A 20,355-nucleotide genomic window follows, 5' to 3' on the forward strand; every position below is an offset into this window, starting at 1 on the left:
GGAAAGATTAAACTTTACAATCTGGGATTTGTAGGCAGACCTGTAAGAGCGGCAAACACCCCCGTACAGATACCAAGGGATACAGATTGGCAGTATTTTATTCTCCAATTAATTAACACTCTCCACATCTACTGTCTCTAGCACAAATAAAATTGCTCAGTGACTTCAGTAATACTGTTTCCACTCCCCACCATAGTTCTGTTTGAGAAAGACCATGTTTTTATGATGAAGACAATTCAGTGCCAGCCTAATGAATAGCTCAACTTGCTTTGGGAACATTTACCTTACGAACTTGGGATCTGACCACACGCATGCCTCTGGCTGCCTGCACAGTCTTTCTCTGACTCTCGGCAAATGTCTACTCTCTTTTACCAGGATATTTCTTCATTTAATGCCTGGGGCAGTGCAGCCTTCAGTAATCAGTAACTTCAGCACTGATTGCAGAACTAACACCCACATTCCTGTATTTAACCACAATGCAAAAAGAATTCAGCAACTATTTCATTCTTCACCAGAAAAACAAAACCTTTACTTAACCAATTTTCTTGCCTGGTGGGTTTTTTTTTTTTTTTTTTACATCTTTAACCAAAGATTCTAGTTACAGGTTAGAGGCTTATTTTATTTTCATAACTCCAGGGATCTAAAGGTTCCACAAGGACTAACGTATATGCAGATCAGCATTCATATAGATTTTTCTGTTTCCTCTTGCTTATGACCAAACAAGGGATAACTGTTACCAGCTTCCTCTCTGCTATTTCTTCATTTCAGTAACAATGCGCTGGCCCTGAACAGTGCTCGGCTACAGCACGTCTGCTTTGAAAAACAAAGCTGCTCTCCCATATTCTCTGTAAATGATTTGAGGTTTACCCCTCAGTCTGAACGTGTGGCTACAGTGCCACCCCCACATGCTTATATTCAGTGTTTACACATGCAAGAACTTGGGTTTAAGCACAATACGGCCCTACAGTGTATCCAAGTCTCTAGACTTTTATGCCCTACATACACTGTGGAATTTCCACTGTGCATACAAAATTATTCATGACAGAAACACTGAAGGACCGCCCTCCCCCTCCCTCTGTGTGAATACCAATGAGAAAAATAGCAAGAGGTTTTCTTTTCCTTCCCAGTCATAGTGAGGAAAGGAAATTTAAAAACAACGTGTATGGGGGAAGGGAAGGGAGAGTCACTGCAAAATGTTGAAGACCAGGGGTGCGAGTACATACTTGTATTAACATCTTCCATCCCTGGAGCTGCAGTAATTTGCATGACATTATCTACCTGGGATGTTGCTATGGTTATCACCATACATAAGTAATTACCAGGGCAAATTGCACATACAGCGCACAGATTCATGCTGTCAGAAGCAAAGGATCTTTTCATACACTTGAAAATGTAAATGTTTGAAAAAACACTAATCACAAGGATTCCTGATAAGAAGGAAAACTTCAAGACTGCTCCCAAGTGATCTACAATTGTTAACTATGCTTTTTGACAACAGTACCTTAAAAGCGAACTCAGACTATACCCAAGTGAGCCAGACACTCAGGCTCAGTAGAAAATCAGTAGAAACAGTTACCACTAGTAATAACCAGAAACTAATCAGCAGAAACACAAGAAAATCCCTGCCCAAAGAGTTTACAGTGCAATTAGATGAGGAAGGTATAGAGCAAGAGAAGTAGTGTATCACACAGATCAAACAAGGTTGTCAACCTCATGGTATTGGCATGATTATTTTGGGTGGATCACCTCAAGAAACTTGCTTCTGGCAAGGTAGGTACAGAAAGATTAAAAGAAGAGAAGAAGGATAGAGTGATGTAGACTACACCCATGCAGAAAAAGAAAAAGGGACATGGTGTTGTGATGAAGAAGCTAGTCAGGACAGGCCAAAACTAAGTCTAATCAAAGTGATTCTCTGAAAGTTCCCCCATTTCCTCTCGCAACATTGCTGCTGCTATTTGCAGGCTGGGATCAGCTTGTGCTCTGATCCCTTAACTTCTAGTTTCCCACGGAAGCTGAGACAAAATTTACAGTTCATCTACAGTTGTACACCCAAGCTGAAGAGAGCAATTAACACCTAGCAGAATTTGGCTGAAAGTACAAATGCAGGGTATCTAATGCTAGATCATCCAAAATAAATGAGGCATAAAAAGCTCATTCTGAAATACTGCTACAATTACATTTCCAATAAAATACAGCAGCACTGTATACAAACAGCTTGAGCTGCAATCTACTGGTGTCAATGGAAATTTTTCAACAACTTTGATGAAGGTGTTCTGTGCCCTAAGGAAAAGGCAAGGTTTTAAAAAACAGTGCTGCTGCTATGAACTAAGTAAAGCATATTAGGCTAGCTGGAATGTAAAATATAAAGTGGGAAACATAAAATAGGTTTCTATAATTTAATTTGAAGTGACATACATTAGTCTCATATCCATCCAAACCAATCATATGTTCTGTGTACAGAGGAATACTATAATTGAGTCATTCTGGATTTACAGAGTACAGTAGAATTAAGAACAAAAATTGTTATATTTTCCATTTGTAGCTTCTCTGAAAAACAAGTTCTTTTGCTTACTTAGAAATCATCTGCTACTTGCAGGCATTTATCTTTACCTCCTAATAATATTAACAGAGTTATCATCAGAGATCACCATTCTCCCTAACTGAGCTGCAGAACACATTTTTTCAGTGCTGAAATGGACTCCAGCCCTAGACCTAAACTTTCGCAGCTCTCCCTGGGAAACTGGGCAGTCTGCCACACTGACCCTAAGAATGGTGGTACATCCCCCTGCACACACCACCACTAAGTTAAGCTCACTTGTGTTTCAGCATCCAGCCCCTGAAAACCACCATTCCTTGATAAGGAAGTGCCACCATGAGAGCCTGGACTGCTGAGTTAAATCTACTCTCTCATTCCTCCAGGTTGCCTTGGGGGGCTATTAATCATGGCTACACGAGACTTTGAAATGTGCTTGATTTGTTGATGAGAAAACCAGTGAGTGTATCAGTGCTTTGCCTATTTACAGAGGGATGTCTATGTAAATGGAGCCAATCTCCATGAGGTACTGCATGTGAGCAGGAAATAAATGAATTTTGCAAAGGACAGAAGAAGAAAAGTATCAAGGCCGGGATAAGTGTGTCTTTGCATGATGGTGAATAATGCTGCGCAGTCCATACAGATTTAGATGAGGCAGAAGATTTCAAGAAGATTTCAAGTTTTGGAGGCTGACTTTTTAACCGAAGATAAGTTTGCACTCTAAGAACTATTAGGTGCTACATCACTCTTACTTTTACCCCATCTTTTCACACCAAACTATGACTCAGCCTTTAGGGCTGAATCTCATTCTAGTTTTAATGTGGGCTTCAGATGTAAACAAGTGTACACAAAGGTCCTTACTTAGAAAGCTACACTATGACTGCATCAAATAATTCAACTATTTTAGCAGATGGGACTTGAAAAACTTACTGATAGAGATGATACCCTCTGGGAAGAGTTTTGCTACTGAAAGCATGCTACGAACAGGTATTAGCCAGCAGGCAGCAAGAACACATGGCATCCCTTAGGGATCATTTACATGGCCTCAGGAAAGGCACAACTAATGATGTCCAGAAACACTGACTGAAGATGCAAGATATAAGTATACCCTCATCAGGATAAATGCAGACTGAAGACAAAGAGGGATATGAAACAAGGCGTCTCAGGCTTTATCCAGGTAACTGGATCCAGATGATGACAGACATGTTGTACCTCTAAGTATTATTTTATACAAAATAGTTTGTTGACTGTAAATATATGAGTGAAAGGGAAAGTAAATATATGAAGAGCAAAATGCAAGATGGAAAAAGTGAGATAAATATTGTTAGAATCAGGGGGGAAATGCTATAAACAGTAAGCAAAGCTCTTTGATTTGCACTGTTTTCCAGCCCATAAAACCCTAATATCTGCCAGCATTTCATTAAAAGCTTATAAACTACCCAGCATGCCTGCTGCTGCATAAATGTATTGCTAAAAAACATTGTCAACGTTGCAGACCTAGTATTTTGCAATGTTTCAAAGAAGCCTTATGCGTATAAAACTCGGACGCATTGCTGAAAGAATTGCGAATTATGAAAATAGCACCTTAAACTCTAAACCTAATATTAATCATTCAGTAGCAGTGGGTTTTACTCAGTGGAGATGTTCTTAGTAATACTACTGAAACAGAAAATACCAATATTTCAGAGAAAAGTATTCAGTATTTTAAGAAATGAGTGTTGTGGATAAAAGATTTAAGAGAAAACTTCTGCCATTTTGTGAGCTGAGTAAAAGGAGAAGGCATGACTTTTCACAGAGGACAGAGTTCAAGGTGTTTGATAAGGTCATGATAGCTCATTGGCAAAATCTGTAAATGTTAATCTGAGTGATACAAAATCTGGGAACACAGACTGACCAGATCTACAACTGTTTTGACTGAATGTGCAGTCTGTTCTCAGCATCAAAATCTACGACCTCAGCCCTCTAAGGACAAGTAATCACAATATCTTTCCTTGTCCACAAAAAGTCATATTGGATCAATCAAATTTTTATTGTTATTACCAATGGTCCCGAACCAACTCTGGAGGAATCAGAACGTTCATGATTTCACATCTTCCGTGAGATCACTGCATTTCAGGACTCGCTCACACTTGAACCCAAACACAGGGCAAAATTAAAATGTTCTGACGGCCAGAACCCATATCCCTGAGGCAAACCCTCCCAGTGTCTGGAGGCTTTCAAATGAATGACCATGTATGCACTTAGCCCATTCTGCATTGCTATTACTGTAGCTTTTCTCACAGAAGTGACTACAAATTGTTCTGACAACAGAATATATAGATTCATTTCCCACATCCCTCAAATAACTGCATATTCCTTGCTACTAAGATCAAACATCAAGCTGATGTTTGATTACAACACTGATGGGGTGAAAGGGCGGTAAAATGTACCTGTTACCCATGCAAATTACTTGCTACTTAACTAGCAGCACACTGTAGCACCATGTGCATCAAGAAGGTGAAAATTCAGCATTTCAGCACAGTCTTACCTGTGGAATAACATCAGAAACAATATTACAGGTGTAGCAATCAGGGACGGGAACATTAGAAGACTGAGACACAAAAAAGAGCTGTACCTGTATTATTGCATAAATATGAGATTCCTGAATATGTTAATGAAAACTTTGTTTTACAGGTATATGCTTAATAATAATAAAACCAAACCAAAACAACAAAAGTGTTACATCTCACTAGCTCTGTAAATGTAAACACAGCTGGTATGATCAGCTGAACCATTTTCAAGCTGCCACAGGCACGGCTCAGCACAGCTCTCACCAGAGCAGCACTGAAACACTCGCTCACTGCGGACATATAAACACACATACAGCACAGTCTGTCCAGGCCTAAAAGCAAAGGGCAGCTTATGTGACTCAAGTGAAAAAGGTGCATAAGGGTTTTGCTCTGTCCAGACTTAAGTAACAAGCCGACATACATCTGACTGTTCCAATGTTTAAATCTGCTACCGTCGCCCGTGGTTCTGAGGCAAAACCACCACTAGCTCTGCAAGGCTCTTGTTCACACTTTGCACAAGTCACGAAACAGCAAACCTGGACGTCTCTGACAGCACCTTTTTGCTGTCATTGCAGCCGAGCCCTGTGCCAAGCAGTGTTCAGTGACACATGAGATTTAGGTCAAAAGGATGTCAACCAGGGTAACCACAGAGGAAGGGAGGCTGTGGTCGGCTTCAGCATCTTGCATGTCAGCGCTAGTGGTACAGCCGAAGGCCGCATCATAAATGCGGTTTAGATACCCTGTGGACCAAGCTGTGAGATCTGATGTTGCAATCTGAAACTAGTAGTACCCTGGGGTCCAAAGGACCAAGGGACAGACAAGGCCCGTTGGTGATGCTTATCTGCACGGTTGGGTCACACAGTTTACAATCGGACCCCTTAGGAACAGCCTCGTTAACGTACAGCATGTTGCATGCAATGACAGCCCTCCCTTGCAGTGACTTACAGATGTAGCATAGGAAAAGGAAACAGACTAGCTACAAACCAGTTACTTTGAGTAGATACTCTTAAAATCCTGAGCAAAATAAATTGTAGTTGAAGGAATAAACCAAACCTTGTTCTCTGCTAAACGATTTGGGCTTTCTCCTGCGATTTTCAGGATCGGGAGTTGGCTTCCCTTACAGTGCCAGTGACCTGTCCCGATAAATACCCTCTGACCCTCTGTGAGAGTGTTTTTTTTTTTTTTTCCTCCTACATAGTATCAGCTTGCTGCTACGCTCAAGACAGAGCCACAGGGTTTGTGTTTTTTCTTCTTTTCACTTGTAGCCTTAGTGTTACTCGCCACACTCCTGTCCCTAACGGCGGATGGCAGCAGGAGCCCCCCGCCCGGCACTCCGGCTGAGGAAACCCCCGAGCGAGGGCGACGGGAGCCGCCGTGTCGCCGAGGTGGTTCTGCAGAGCACCCGAGCGGCGGGTGCGCCGAGGGCTGGGGACCCCGCGCCCCCCGCGGACCCGCCCGGCGGGACCCCCCCGCTCGGAGCCCCGCGGCGGCCGGGCAGCTCGCACCGCCGTGCAGACGTGGCGCCGGGCCGGGCCGGGCGGCGCTGCCGGTGGCCGCTGCCCAATCGCGGCCGCCCCCCCGCCGGCCGGGGGAGGAGCGGGGCGGCTCGGCGGGCGCCGGGCAGCGGAGCGGGGCTGCACGCGCCGCCCGGGCGGACTCGCGGTGCGCGGCGACGGGGCTGGGGCCGGGGCGGCGGGGCATGGCGGGCGGCGCGGCCGGGGGGTGCGTGGCGCTGGCGCTGCTGCTGCTGCTGCCCGGCGGCCTGGGCAAGCCCACGGCGCGGCAGGAGCGGGCGCGGCCCGGCGGGGCACAGCACGACGACCGCCCGGGCTTCCAGTACGACCACGAGGCCTTCCTGGGCAAGGAGGAGGCGCGGAGCTTCGACCAGCTCAGCCCGGAGGAGAGCCGGGAGAGGCTGGGGTAAGGGGCTGGGGTAAGGGGCGGGGGGGGCCCGGCCGCGGCAGCGCGGCGGCCTGCGGAAACGTGGCAGGGGGAGGGCCCGGCGGCGGGGGCGCGGGCCGGGCGGCGGGAGGAGCGGGGGGCGGTGCGGGGTGCTGCCTGCCCGCGCCGAGGGGCGGGTGCAGGGGCGCCCGTACCCCGGGACCCCGCGGTTCGGCGGCTCCCGCGCCCCGCTGCGCGACCAGCCGTGGTTCCTGGCTTTGGCGTGTCCTCCCGCAGCCCGGGCCTGCAGCAGCGAGCCTGCGGGGGGGAGGGAGCGGCTGCGGGTGGTGCTGTGCCTGGTGCTGGACAGACCTCACCCGCTGCCGGGGGGCTCTGCTGCTGCGCTCCTCACCTCTGGGGCACTTGCCCGGACCGCATTAGCGTGCTCCGAGTTTAAAGCATTCCTTCTTTACAGCTCCGTTTGCAAGTCCTCTGGACATCATCTTCACGCAGCTTTCCCACTTGTGGCATCTCGGCTTACAGCGTTGCTCTTGCTTCCAGGCTGCTCTTTGCACCAGGAAGAGTCCGTGCAACACTTGTCTTATTTCACTGCTTCTCCCTCCTTTACACCTATGAGAAGTCAGGTCACTTAATTAGAACTAACTTTAACAGTAGGTAAAGAAAGATCGTTGTATGTAGTTACTAACAAAAAAATATCTTCATGTTCTAAGTTTACCTTTGCTTTTACCTCCTTTCTATAGGGAATGGTACTTGCAATACGCCAGTCTAGTTCTGTCGTAAGCTCTCAGCGCAGTATCACCATTATCTCACTGACTAACCTCTTGATCCTTCTGGAAGCTGTCACTACTATTTTTCATGTATCTCAGTGAATAAGCAGATAAAGCAGTTATCAGAAACGACCAATTCCATCCACATAATTTCAAGAAGGAGTGAAAGAAACCCTGTTCTCGGTTTACATGATCTGTGACTTAGATTCTGATAAAGTGTATCACTTGAATGGATATGCCTTTATAAAATTGGTCTATGCTTATACTTACACTAGTATAGATATTTCAGCTGGGGCTATGATTTAACAGTAGAGCTGTTTTCAAACAGTAAACTCAGCAAGCAAGGAAGCTTAACTTTTAGTGATCTCACTGTGTGCACCTTGGAGAGGTGACGAAGGCCTGTTAAGCTACGGCCACAGTCAGTAATCTTTTACATGGAGGTGACTAAAGCATCCCTCTGAGTGAGGACCAAAGCCCACTGTGCACCGGAAGTCAGAGATGTGGTTTCCTGGGGAACCCTGTGGGAAAGTTTCTTAACTTTCAGTGTTTTCTGACCTTGTAATTTCAGATAGCATACTGGGAGGTAGAGGGGAGAGAGGATTTTTAAAACATTTCACTTTCTTCTTTTTATTTTGGTTTAGTAATCAGATATACTGAAAAAAACAGTTTCATTATGGACAACCTCTGCAGTGAGGGTCACAAATAGTGTCACTTCTCAGCAAGTGACTGGCCTTTCAGAGGAAGACAGATTTAATGAAAAGCTATTTTTAAATGCTTTCTGGGAGAAAACCAGGAGCATATAGTCTGCTGCTCTAACCAAAGTGTATGGTGCTGCATTTGTAAGTCATTTTACCTTGCTTGGGAAGGGTGCCAACATATTGGTAATCCTAATGACCAGTGCTAGAATTGGATTCCCAGGGAAGAATCACACGCAGCCCACCTATGTGCAGTACCACAACTCACCTGGCTTTGGAGAAGCGTGACACGATCCTGCTGTAGCATCTGACTGCGTTAAGGGACTGGAGGAGGGGAGTGGGGCTGCAGTCCTCTGAACCTTCTCCCTGCCATTTGTGATGGGCCTATCTTTTTCAGAGAACATAGAAAACGGTTACAGATCCTCACAAGATAAATATTCCTGGGTTTTATACAGTCCAAGGCCAGAGTTTATCAATGTACGATTGTACTCACGTCAGGTGCAGAGGGGAAGCCTTCCTCTTTCAGCCACTTTAGTAAATTTCCATGCCCCAACTTTGTTTCATTACCAGGTGGATGTCTTTGCAGACTGGCAGCTTAAATTTCTGCAGTAGCAGGTTGTATGTACTTTTTGCACGTGCCCTCTAGCTTCCTTATTATGGGGGGGGAGAAACTAACACTAGCTCCCACTTCAGTTAAAGGGAGAAAGTAAGCTTTCAGGTACTACACACTTGTGCATGTAAATTCCTGTGTGTGCACTGGCATTTAATGTGCTCCTTAAGTATTTGCTGTATTTGAGAATTAACTATTTAAAATGAAGGCACTGAGGCTATTCAGACTGATTAATTAGCTCCATTAACAAAAGTTAGAATGATCCTGAACCATTTTGTAGGTAATTATTGGTATAAAAAAGTGAGGTCCACATTTGTACAATAGCTTCTTACCTCTGCCTTTGGGGGCCTGTAGACAGCACTTTCTTTGTCCTCATCTTCAACGGGGAAGCAGAGTGAAATAGTGTTCATGGATGCAATGGACCTATAAAAACAAGTGAAAAGGAAAAGGCATGAAGCATTTTCTGGTAAACAGTCCTGACTTATTTTGTGTTAAAAAATACCAAAGAGCTACTAGTAGAATCATTTATTATAGCTAATACATTGAACAATAGAAATAAATACCAGCTAAACCAATTAAATTCATCGTGGGGCAAATCCATTGACAAATACTAGTCCATTATGCAGTGAAAAGGACCCTTGGCAGTCAGTTCCCCATGAGACTTGCACAAAACAGAAAAGGTCTTGCAGTCAGTTAATTCGTACTTTACTACTTCAGAAAGCAAATTGAGCTGCCCCTTTTGTCCACCTGTAGCTCAGAAATAGCACATTTATAAAGTCAGTCTGATACTATCAGACTCGCACAAGACTGCTGGAAATTCAGCAGAAGCTGCTGCTGTTACTTGACTCTACTAACCACTTTCTTAACTAAGGCTCAGGAAAAGACACCGCTTCATTAGTTGAACAGTTCCAGTTGGCCAGGGTCTGTTTCTCTAGAGAACCAAGGTCTTGAAAAAAATATTTTTAAAGTGTAGAGCTTTCCCCTGTGTCCTTTGGCTGCCTGGAGGTTTAGGGAGCTTGCCTGTTGAATCTCAAGTCAGGATTTATCTGACTATTCTTAGATATAGATCTAAGAATATAATCTTAGATATAATATAGAATCTCCTATTCTTAGCCCTTCTTACAAATAACATATAACTGGTCCTTAGGTATGGTGATTCCGCCCAGGGGAAATGGTCATTCAGATTATCTCCAGTTGGCCACTGGGTGGTCACTGAACTAGGTGCAGCGCAACTGCAGACTGTTTGTAGCGATAACAAGGGTTAACACTGCTGATGTGCCTAAAGCCAGCCTGGATGCAAAGAAGAGACATGGTGCTAACTGCCCCAGTTCCAAGAGCAGGGTACATAGTTTCCCACAGGCCAGTACACAGAATAAAACAACACTATGACAAATGTACGTACAATTTGTGGGATTAAAGCTGCATTCTTATTTTAGATAAAGGTTTTTATCTGGTCTACCACTACAGCTGGGACAGAAGCCAGTTTTACAAGCTCAAACCCAAACTGGTGGTGTTTAGCAATTACAGGCATCCCTTGAGATCTGTTGCAGATAACCTAAATGGTAGAGGAGAACATTGCCTCTTTTTTTTTTTTTTTTTGTTAAAAGTTTTTCAGGTCGGTTTTATCTGCAGCTGTGTGCAGAACTTTTCAAAGATGGGAGTTTCCCTGGGAGTACACCAGTACCTTTTACTCCTGCTGATTTCCACAGGACTTAAGGCTAGCAGCTTTACAAAGGACTTATATCCTAACTGCCAGTAATGACTGAAGACCTGCTGCAGAATAGCTATTGCTTTAGCAAGCAACAGGCATTCCTGGCAACACAGGCAATATTGCTTTTCATTAGAAAAGACAGACAGACTTGGAAGGACAGGAATGGAAGGGAAGACTGTACATGGTGTACATGTCCAACATTACATAGTCATATAACTCACTCCACCCTAGCGTCAGTCTGCTGGATAGCCACAGGAGAAACTGCAGTTGTCCACAAAATCCTAGATTTTTGTCCTGGTTGCCCCCAGCAAGCTCTAGTACAGGTTTTCTCTCGAAGCAAAGTTAGTGTCTCCTACTTTGAGCCCAGCATGACCACTGCCTATCAACAGTGAATAGGTGCCCCTAAATTAGCAGATACAACATAAGAAATCCAGGTATTATTTGGGGTACTTTGTTCACTAGTTTTGATCGTGCAAGTTCTATTTCAATTATTCATAGGAATATTGAATAATGAATAGAGACGTACTCCTTAAGAGTCTACAAAATGCAAGGAAGTCTTGACCAGTAGGACAGCTTTATAAATTCTGGGTACTCAGTTTTTGTGGAAAATCACAGCCAGATAAAGATTGCTAAAATTGGACTGACATGCAGTTTGTTTTTCTGTCAATTCTTAAGGATGCTGGTTTCTTTTTACAGGAAGATCGTGGATAGAATAGATGACAACAAAGATGGCTATCTCACAACAGAGGAATTAAAGAACTGGATCAAACGGGTACAGAAACGCTATATCTATGAAAACGTGGCTAAAGTTTGGAAAGACTATGATCTAAACAAGGACAATAAAATTGCCTGGGAAGAATACAAACAAGCCACATACGGTTATTATCTAGGTAAGATAATGTTTTCAGATTATATGCTCAAAAACTGTTGAGATTATAAGGCATGATGTCATGCCTTACAGTCAACAGGAGTTTGGTGTCACGTTTAGGACTCTTGAAAATCACATTTAAATTTTATAGATCCTCAGAGGTCAAAAGCAGTTCTTAGTTATTGCAGCCATTTCCACATGAGTACCAGCACACAGAAGGTTTTATAGAAGCATTATTAAATGTACTGCCAAAGATGAATTAATATCTCCTTCAGTGAGAAATATATTATTTTAACATTAAAAATGCTACTTTAATTTTTAAAAAAATATAATTACATAATTAACCAGTATTTGTTAATTCAGTCTCTAAAATCTGAAGAGTCTAGATGCTAAAAATTTAGGCTGGGTCTAAGCTATAGCAAAGTTATTAAGAGTTCTTGCAGAATAGCAAGCTTCAGATTGCGATCAACTGCAAAGGAAAATCCTTAACAAATCAGGCAAAATAAATACATATTAAAAGTATACCTGAATCTTCCCCCCGCTCCCACATACATCCCCTTTGCTTTTTATAAGTTAATGACAGGAAAGGAGGAGATGACTTAAGCTAAAGAGCAATGGTGACAGAACAAAAAATCAGTATTAATTGACCACTTATGCTTACTGGAAACGGGAAGACATTCTACCGTCTCCAGTCTACCATAGAGGCAGTTTCTGGAGCGAGTTTCTAGTAACAGTAATAATTCCAAAGTCTACCTTAGATTAAAATGGAGACTATTACATTTGTGGAAGGAAATACTTGAGACACAATCCCTGCAGCAGTTATCCCTGGGAGCCCTTCTCAGCCCTTTGCTCTCTGTAATCCCCAAGATCCAAAGAACAGCTACTACGTTGTGGTCTTGTGTTAACACACACCTAAAATTGCCATCTGTGATTCCTGGCCTTGTCTTTTTCAGCTGTTTGTCTCCCAACATGTGAATTGTGAAATTGTTATGAGTATTTTTCACGTTTGAAGTCAGTTTAGTGGTCCTATTTTAAAAATTATATCAAATACCATTCATTTTATGCCAATGAACACCCTGAAAAAAACTTCCTTGTTTTAAACTGAAAATAATTGTTAGGTTCCCTGTAGCAGAGGCGTAGCAGTTAGATAGTTTCAGTCAGTCTGCCACCTTCTGAAACTACTTTTCTTTGGTCTGCTTGCTTTTTGAAACTGAAAAGTTGTGTAGATCATACTGATTCCTAAGACGAATAAAACTTCAGTGAATGAAATCTACCCCAAATACTGCCTAAGCAGTGCTTGTAAAAGCAGATTAAAAAAAATAAATCTATAAAGGATAATACACAATACTGCAAAATACATTATCCTGGATTGCAACAGAAGCCTTACTCAGATGTTTATCTATACTACTAAGTCATCTTTAAAAATCAACGCAAGCACTTTACCCCGAATTTAAAACTTGACAGGAAAGAGAAGTTCCATTTTAACACAGCAGCTCTTCTGGCAATAAGTCGTTATATTTCTAGACTTTTAACAGAAAATTGGGGTGCTTCATTGTGGTAATATGTTTTAAAAGTAACATACTTTTGAGAACATCTTGATCAATTTGCAGAAAATCCAGAAGAATTCCAAGATGCAACCGATCAGCACAGTTTTAAGAAAATGCTGCCTAGAGATGAAAGACGATTCAAAAAGGCTGATCTGGATGGAGACTTAGCTGCCACTCGAGAAGAATTCACTGCTTTCCTTCACCCAGAGGAGTTTGAGCATATGAAAAACATCGTTGTCTTAGTAAGCAGAGCAAAACCAATGCCACTATTTTTACTTCTTTTTTTTGAATGAGCTTTGAAGTGTATCTCTAACCTTTCCATGCAAGCTTAAAAAGACACACACACGATAGATAAGTGGAGAACAGGGAGGGATCCCTTTCATGAAATTCGTTTGATTTAGAGCTCTCTGTATAAGAAAGACTTGTTAAATGCACTTAGACACCTCCTAAATGGAATCAAAACCAGTCCTGGAGCACAGACTTACACCAAAATAAAAGGAAGGGTATGCTGACATGCAGCAGCCAAGTGTTTGATGCAAGCTTTTATCTGACCCTAACTTAAAACTTAAGCATGGTGTCCAGTTCATTCTTGCAGGGAATTTTTTCAATATGAAAGGATATTTGTATATTCATTATATAAACAACGATCACACTGGAGTTACTGAGAGTACTTTTGCTGTGTACAAGAGCTGGTTGAGGCCTCAAGATGATCAAAGATGCGAGTAGCCAGAATTCTCAGTTCTCTCTTGATTACTTTGATGCAAAACTATTTTCCAGGAAACCTTAGAAGACATAGACAAAAATGAGGATGGTTTTGTGGATCAAGATGAGTACATTGGTAAGTGTTGAGATTTGTTTCTTATATAATCTCCAGTCCATTTATCCATCTCTCAAATTTGCAGCAGTTTTAACAACTCAAAGATTGAACTCCAGGTCAACTATTTTAAACCAACCATCCAATGCAGAAAGTTTAATTTCGTTTTAGGCAGATACCAACATCACCAGCAAAAGATTCCTCACACTTTACAGCATAAAATTCTCATCTTATTCTCATATAATTTGGCTAAGAGGGTCTGGAATAATATTTTTCATGACAGGAATGTTGTCTGTATCCTTGACCACATTAACAGCTTTTTGAAGGCATTGTTTAGAAATGCAGGAAGATCAGAAAGTGTATTAGTCTCTTTCCAAGTCTGAATGGTAATTGACTATGCAACATCGCTGGGAATCACATATTTGAAACAAGAATATTCACCTTTTTTCTACTAGTTATTGTCCTCGTTTAATTACCAAGTAAACCCCCATACTTTTCTAAGAGCGATGCCATTATGTTTTGTCTGGAAATAGAAGATGCATTAAAAATGGACTGTGTAAAAACAGCACCAAGTTTTGAGATTCTTAAGAGAAGTTGTGAAGTACGTGAAAGTTAGCTGTGCATTACTTCAGTGGCAGAAAGAGAACAAAATGAGAACCAGCAGCAGCAGATCAGTCCCAGTTAATTTGCACAAACCTCAGTCACACTCAGCAGTTGGCTGCTGTCTTGCACTTGGACCTATGAAGACAAAACGGAAGCAGGACTGGAGATCAGTGGGGTATAATGCATTTTAACCTTTTGAATCATTATGCTGATACCAAAAGCTACCTTCTCCCACTGCACTTACTTTGATGGGTTTTAAATCAGGAAAGTAGCACCAAGAAAGCATTAGTGCAAACTGAGAGGAATCTTTCTGTTTCTAGTGGTGCTATAAAGATCACTTCACATATAATCAGGAACAATATACACATGTTAATTAATGGCAGGGGGGTTCTATTCCTTGTAAATTATATTTAGCCTCAAAATGTGAATGCTATTCATTTATGACTGAAATAACAGAGCAGCATAATTTCCACAGTAATTTCAGTTCATTCAGTGACATTACCTACATATAATTATAAGGTAATTGTCAACATTTGTTACCATGTGAATGCTGGTTTTTCTTGTCTTCTATAGATAGGAACATAGAATGTTCTAGTCACGATCACCCCACATTGGCGAGGATGATAAAAATCAAATTGACAGGACATGTCAGTTGCTTCAAATAAACAATATAATTTGCACTTTAGAAAATGAAAAAAGAAAGTGAATGTGTTGTCTGAAGTTTTCTTCATGAGTTGAAGAAAACTGTGCTTAAAATATTCTTACTTCCCTTCTTCGGATGTATTTTTTTTTTTTTTGGTGATGAATCTGGGGTTAAAAAACAAAGAGAAAACCAAATCTGTTCTTTGGTCATTTATAAGGAACAACAAAAAGTAGTCCAAAAATTTCAATCTCTAGATCAGATGTTTGATGGGAAATCTACTGAAGTTTATAGAGCGATCCCTGCCTCCCTCCTTCCTTCCTCCTATTTTGTCTTTTACAAAATTTGGTTTAGATTTTACACAAGCAGCAAAGCAAAATATCCCTAGTCATGTTAAGCAGGGAGAACCAAATTCTTACTGTGCACGAGCAGGTAACAGTGTTTTAGGGACATTGTGGACATTCTACTAACAGAGAACTTCAGCCTAGTGTACATGCTCACACTGCAGGGTCAGGGGAGGTTATTCCTAGATTTGAGACAAGCATTTATACTTCCTATAGATACCAGCCAGCCTCTGGCCCCGAGGTGTACTTTTCCGTAGCACATTCTTGGAAACCAAACCCAAAAGGCATAGGAGCAGTATCACAAAGCAGGCTTTAATTATAAATAGAAAAGTGGAAGGCTTGAGGAATAAGCAGCCCTGATGAGCAGGAAATAATTGATTTGCCACAGTGACCAGAAGAATGAAGTGGACACACTGCTCATCATTTGGAAGGCCTGTGTTGTAAAGAACAGTTACAAATCACTTGCTTTTAATAATCACTGCTATTCTCCCAACTCTGTTTATACAGATAGCCGCTGCCACAGTGGCATTTTGCTGTTGATGCTTCTTAAATATAGCACAGGACTGACATGCAGAGCAGCTCATGTACATAATCTCTGCATCCTATGTCACAAATGGTACTCCATCCCAAGGTACCAGTCTATAACAAGTGTACTGCCTGTGGTTTCTCACACGGAACACACCACTGGTTCGTGACTGCTCCAGGTCTGTCTTTGTAGAGTACCTTCTACTGGAGTATGCTGCAGCACTGCACAATTAAAAAAAAGAACTCCTCTACTAAGACAAATTTCTTTTACATGGACCTCTCTACAACCAGGACAAAAGCATTCAAGTTCCATTTAGCAATTTTTGTTTTCCTAAATTTCCCCTGTGCCTTTTTTCCCCTTAACCACTCTGTTGGCTGGAGTCTGATCTTATCCACAAAGACATTTGCTGGCAGGGACAAGATAAAATTGCTGAGTTCCTTTCTCCCCATGTGACTGAGCCTAGCACTAAAGCTAATGATTGCTATTTAACTAAAAGCCCTTCAAATAATTTTATTCATTCTGAAATTCAGTGGATGATGGCCTTTGGACATGTTCACCTCTCACATTACCTCACCAGCAGTGCACAGTTACAGTACAAGGGTAGTGTAAGAATGGACACAATCACCAGCAGTGAAGAAATAGGCCTGAGAGAAGATACATGCAGCTACTCTATTTACACACCACATTTCCTTTTCTGTACAAAAAAAAACTGTGCAAGTGAGAAGTTTAGTCTTCCTCTGAGGAACACTGTGCAAATGTCTTTACTTTATGTGTAATTTTGTAAATTAAATATGACATGAGTAAGACCTTTATTTCCTCTCCAGCTGATATGTTTGCAAATGAAGAGGGTGGACCAGAGCCTGACTGGGTGATTACAGAGCGTGAACAGTTTTCAGATTTTCGTGACCTCAACAAGGATGGAAAGATGGACAAAGAGGAGATTCAGCACTGGATTCTCCCCCAAGACTATGATCACGCACTAGCTGAAGCCAGGCACTTAGTCTATGAATCGGATGTAGACAAGGTACTTAATACTCCAGTATACTTTTTTAAAAGTTATATCAGGTCTTGTGTTTTTTTTAAATGTTTGCAATATTTTATTCCTAATAATAATAATTTATTCCTAATAACTTTTCTTATTACTACACTTCAAATGGATTTATAGAGGCTAGAATTGACAGTGGTAATGTATCAATGCCAATTTCAGTTGGTGGGGTTAGACTCACAAAGTAGAAGTATTAAAATACAGTTTATCAGCTCTAGAAGTCCCCTTAGAAACCTGGAAGTTTTAACACAGTAGAAATACTTTCTTTCCTTTTAAGAGTTGTTATAGCTTTTGCATGCTAATATATTTTGCAAGATAAAAACAGAAGAAACATTACATATGATGTAGCACACACACCCCACACCACCACCACCCCCAAATACACATCTTTGACTCAAAGACTGGCTCAATACATCTGCTTCCTGTAACATGGGAGATTAATGGTTCAGTAGAACCTAGATGATGATCTTCAGAAGTGGAATGTGAGCAAAGTTGGAATCTGAAATGCACAGAGAGCATGTAAATTGCTAACATAAGCAACCGTCTTCCACAAAATACACCAGAGGATTTACATTTTTACCATCAGGAAGGCAAAGCCAAACCACAGGGCAAAACTGCATACCAGATAACCCGTGTACTGTTTGGCAGTAAGTTAATTACAAAGAACTTTCAATTAACAGTTTGACCCAGCTGAAGCCAGTGGAACTTCTGTCTTCCACTGGGGTCCAAATTGCACTCACTGTGACAGCTACAGTGATTCCCGAGTCTGCAGTCTGCCACTTTGAAGAAGTCTTATTTCCCAGGGCTCTTGTGAGTCTGTGCTGGTATATCTTTTACTTAGCTTTGAAAATGTTCTTATAGACATTTTATTTTCCTCCCACCAGGATCAAAAACTAACGAAAGAGGAGGTTCTAGACAACTGGAATATGTTTGTTGGAAGTCAAGCTACTAACTATGGGGAGGACCTCACAAGAAACCATGATGAACTATGATACAGCAGAGCGACCAGTATGCCACAGACCTTATCTTCACTTTACCGAAATCACTGTGTCCATCCCCTCTTTTGGGGGAAGATGGGCAAGGGACACACTCACAACCGAATGACTTACATTAACATATTTTTAACATGCCAGCTTATTACCTCAGAAACTGCATAGGAATAGCTTTTTACTCTTTTCACATGGTTAAGTATGATATCTAATTACTACAGTTTTATTTTGGGAAAAATAGGAAGGTAACCTCTCTTAATAGATTAGAGCCTGACCTGGAAAAGGCACTTCTAAAAACGTAATTGCAAGGATCTTTAATAGTGAAACATTTTCATCAGATACCCACTTTTACTATAGTGAAATGCAGCTAGGATTAGAAAGAAACCTAATGTTTCAACAGACTTAAGTTATTTAGTCATCTTTTTTAATAGCATATAATAATTTAGAGTTATACTTTGACCCTCCTATCCAGAGAAAAGGTTTGACACAACAAGATTCACAACCTTTTTCCCCACACTGTTGTTCTCTCCTAGTTTGGATCAGAGGTGCTGCAGAAGGTATCCAGCAGCCCTCTGGTTCATAGCTTTGCAAGTGCAACATGTACAACTGGCCCTTCTCTCTAACCCCCATCACACTGCAGAGACAGCACATGTGGCCCAACACCCTGTGCCGACATTCCTCAGCAAGGGTTGTAGAGTTCATAGTGACAGCTGCTCCTTCGACAACAGAATAACGTACAATTGTTTGTGGGCTGTTGGTTATGCTGTTTCCTGGGAGGAATTATGCCATACGGAGCATAATTTATCTCGCGCTTTTCGCACTTTACTCAAGCCATACTCTTGTTCACGCAGTGTGAATGGCAGCAGTTCTGTGATGGAGAAAGAATGAGACATATCACCCCTCTGGGCCTTCTGTCTTCTGTACCACATAAGAGGACAGATTTATGTGGCTAAAGTTCTGGGTTTGTATGTATATACATATAAATACATCTTACTGAAGCAACTACATGGAGGACAACTTTCCTTCCAAAGAAAGGAGTAAGCTTTCCACACACAGGTGCTTTCTTTTTTACTGTATAATGTGAGCTGTTACATGTATATTTTTATATACCCAGCTTAGATAAGTCTGGTTGTTTTAAAATGTACTGGTTTTAAAATAAGCACAATAAAACCAATACTTCTTTTTGATACTATGAAGGTGCAATAACACTAACATGGGCTAGTACAGAGAAATGATGTGAAAGTACGAACCAAACCTTTAAAGCCAGTAGTTCCCAAAGCACTGGGTCATTGGCAGCTCCTGTAGCACTGGGTGGTCATCTACAAACAGCAGCTGGACATACGGCACCAACTGTTTTTTCTTCACCTCATTAAAAACAACAAAAAATAAATGCAATACACGTAGTTGCTATTGCTGTGGCTAGAATTTGTTCTTGACACTAATGCTGGGAGATGAGGGCTCTGCAAGGGTGTTCACTTGGAGGTTCCTTGAAGGTTTGATGTACAGCATCACACGCTGCGATTGACGCACAACCATCCAGAGAGGAGCTTTGAGACTCCCAGGTTGTGATATACTTCAGCAATTTAACAAATCTGTGAAAATCATCATGAGACAACGGAGAACTGTGACCTCCATAAACAGTGTCATTTTTATAAGGTCATAGAAGAGCTGTGGTGTAATATTTTACATCTTTCAATTGCAGATAATTAAATCTAGATACCAGAGTCTGGCCAAGATTATATGTTCTTGCCTCCACAATTATTAAACTTGGGTGTGCACTTCTTATGACATTGCCAGCAACGTCTCTGAAAGTCCCTACCTCTTCCACTAACAATACAGTAGGACAAATGTCATAAAACCTAAGTGAACAGGTTTTGGTTTTTCAGTACCCTGAAGTTAAATAAATGCCTAAATGCAGTGTTATCTGAGAAGCAATAAAATTGTATCTTGGCACATGTAAAAGATTATCTGTTTTCTTTATGACTTGGATTTGGAAAGGTTTATTGTATTCATTAACCCTAACAATCTTAACTTTTTTTTTAGCAGTCCTTTCATACTAAAAATGTAACATTTTTATGTTTTCGTAACAGAATTGCAGTACTCTGCCTTCAGCTTATCTTCTGTGGTTTCAGGAAACAATACCTTAAAAGACCTCAGAAAAAGCTTGTTTCCTGCAAGTGAAACTGCAGCTCAGACTGGATCCTAAGCCAAG

The 20,355-nt window shown here is 41.6% G+C and overlaps 1 protein-coding gene across 1 annotated transcript; it reads left to right on the forward strand.

Moving 5' to 3' along the window:
* The first annotated feature begins 6,734 nt into the window (after nt 1-6,734).
* Nucleotides 6,735-20,105, forward strand: RCN1 (reticulocalbin 1). Its single transcript, XM_080405880.1, has 6 exons — nt 6,735-7,002; nt 11,464-11,657; nt 13,246-13,424; nt 13,960-14,020; nt 16,934-17,133; nt 18,039-20,105. Exons 1-6 carry the CDS (start codon nt 6,782-6,784, stop codon nt 18,144-18,146), a joined length of 963 nt encoding a protein of 320 aa, XP_080262006.1. The 5' UTR covers nt 6,735-6,781; the 3' UTR covers nt 18,147-20,105.
* Nucleotides 20,106-20,355: the final 250 nt, after the last annotated feature.

The sequence above is a fragment of the Falco punctatus genome (assembly GCF_963210335.1).
Source record: "Falco punctatus genome assembly, chromosome: 10".
NCBI classification, from domain to species: Eukaryota; Metazoa; Chordata; class Aves; order Falconiformes; family Falconidae; genus Falco; species Falco punctatus.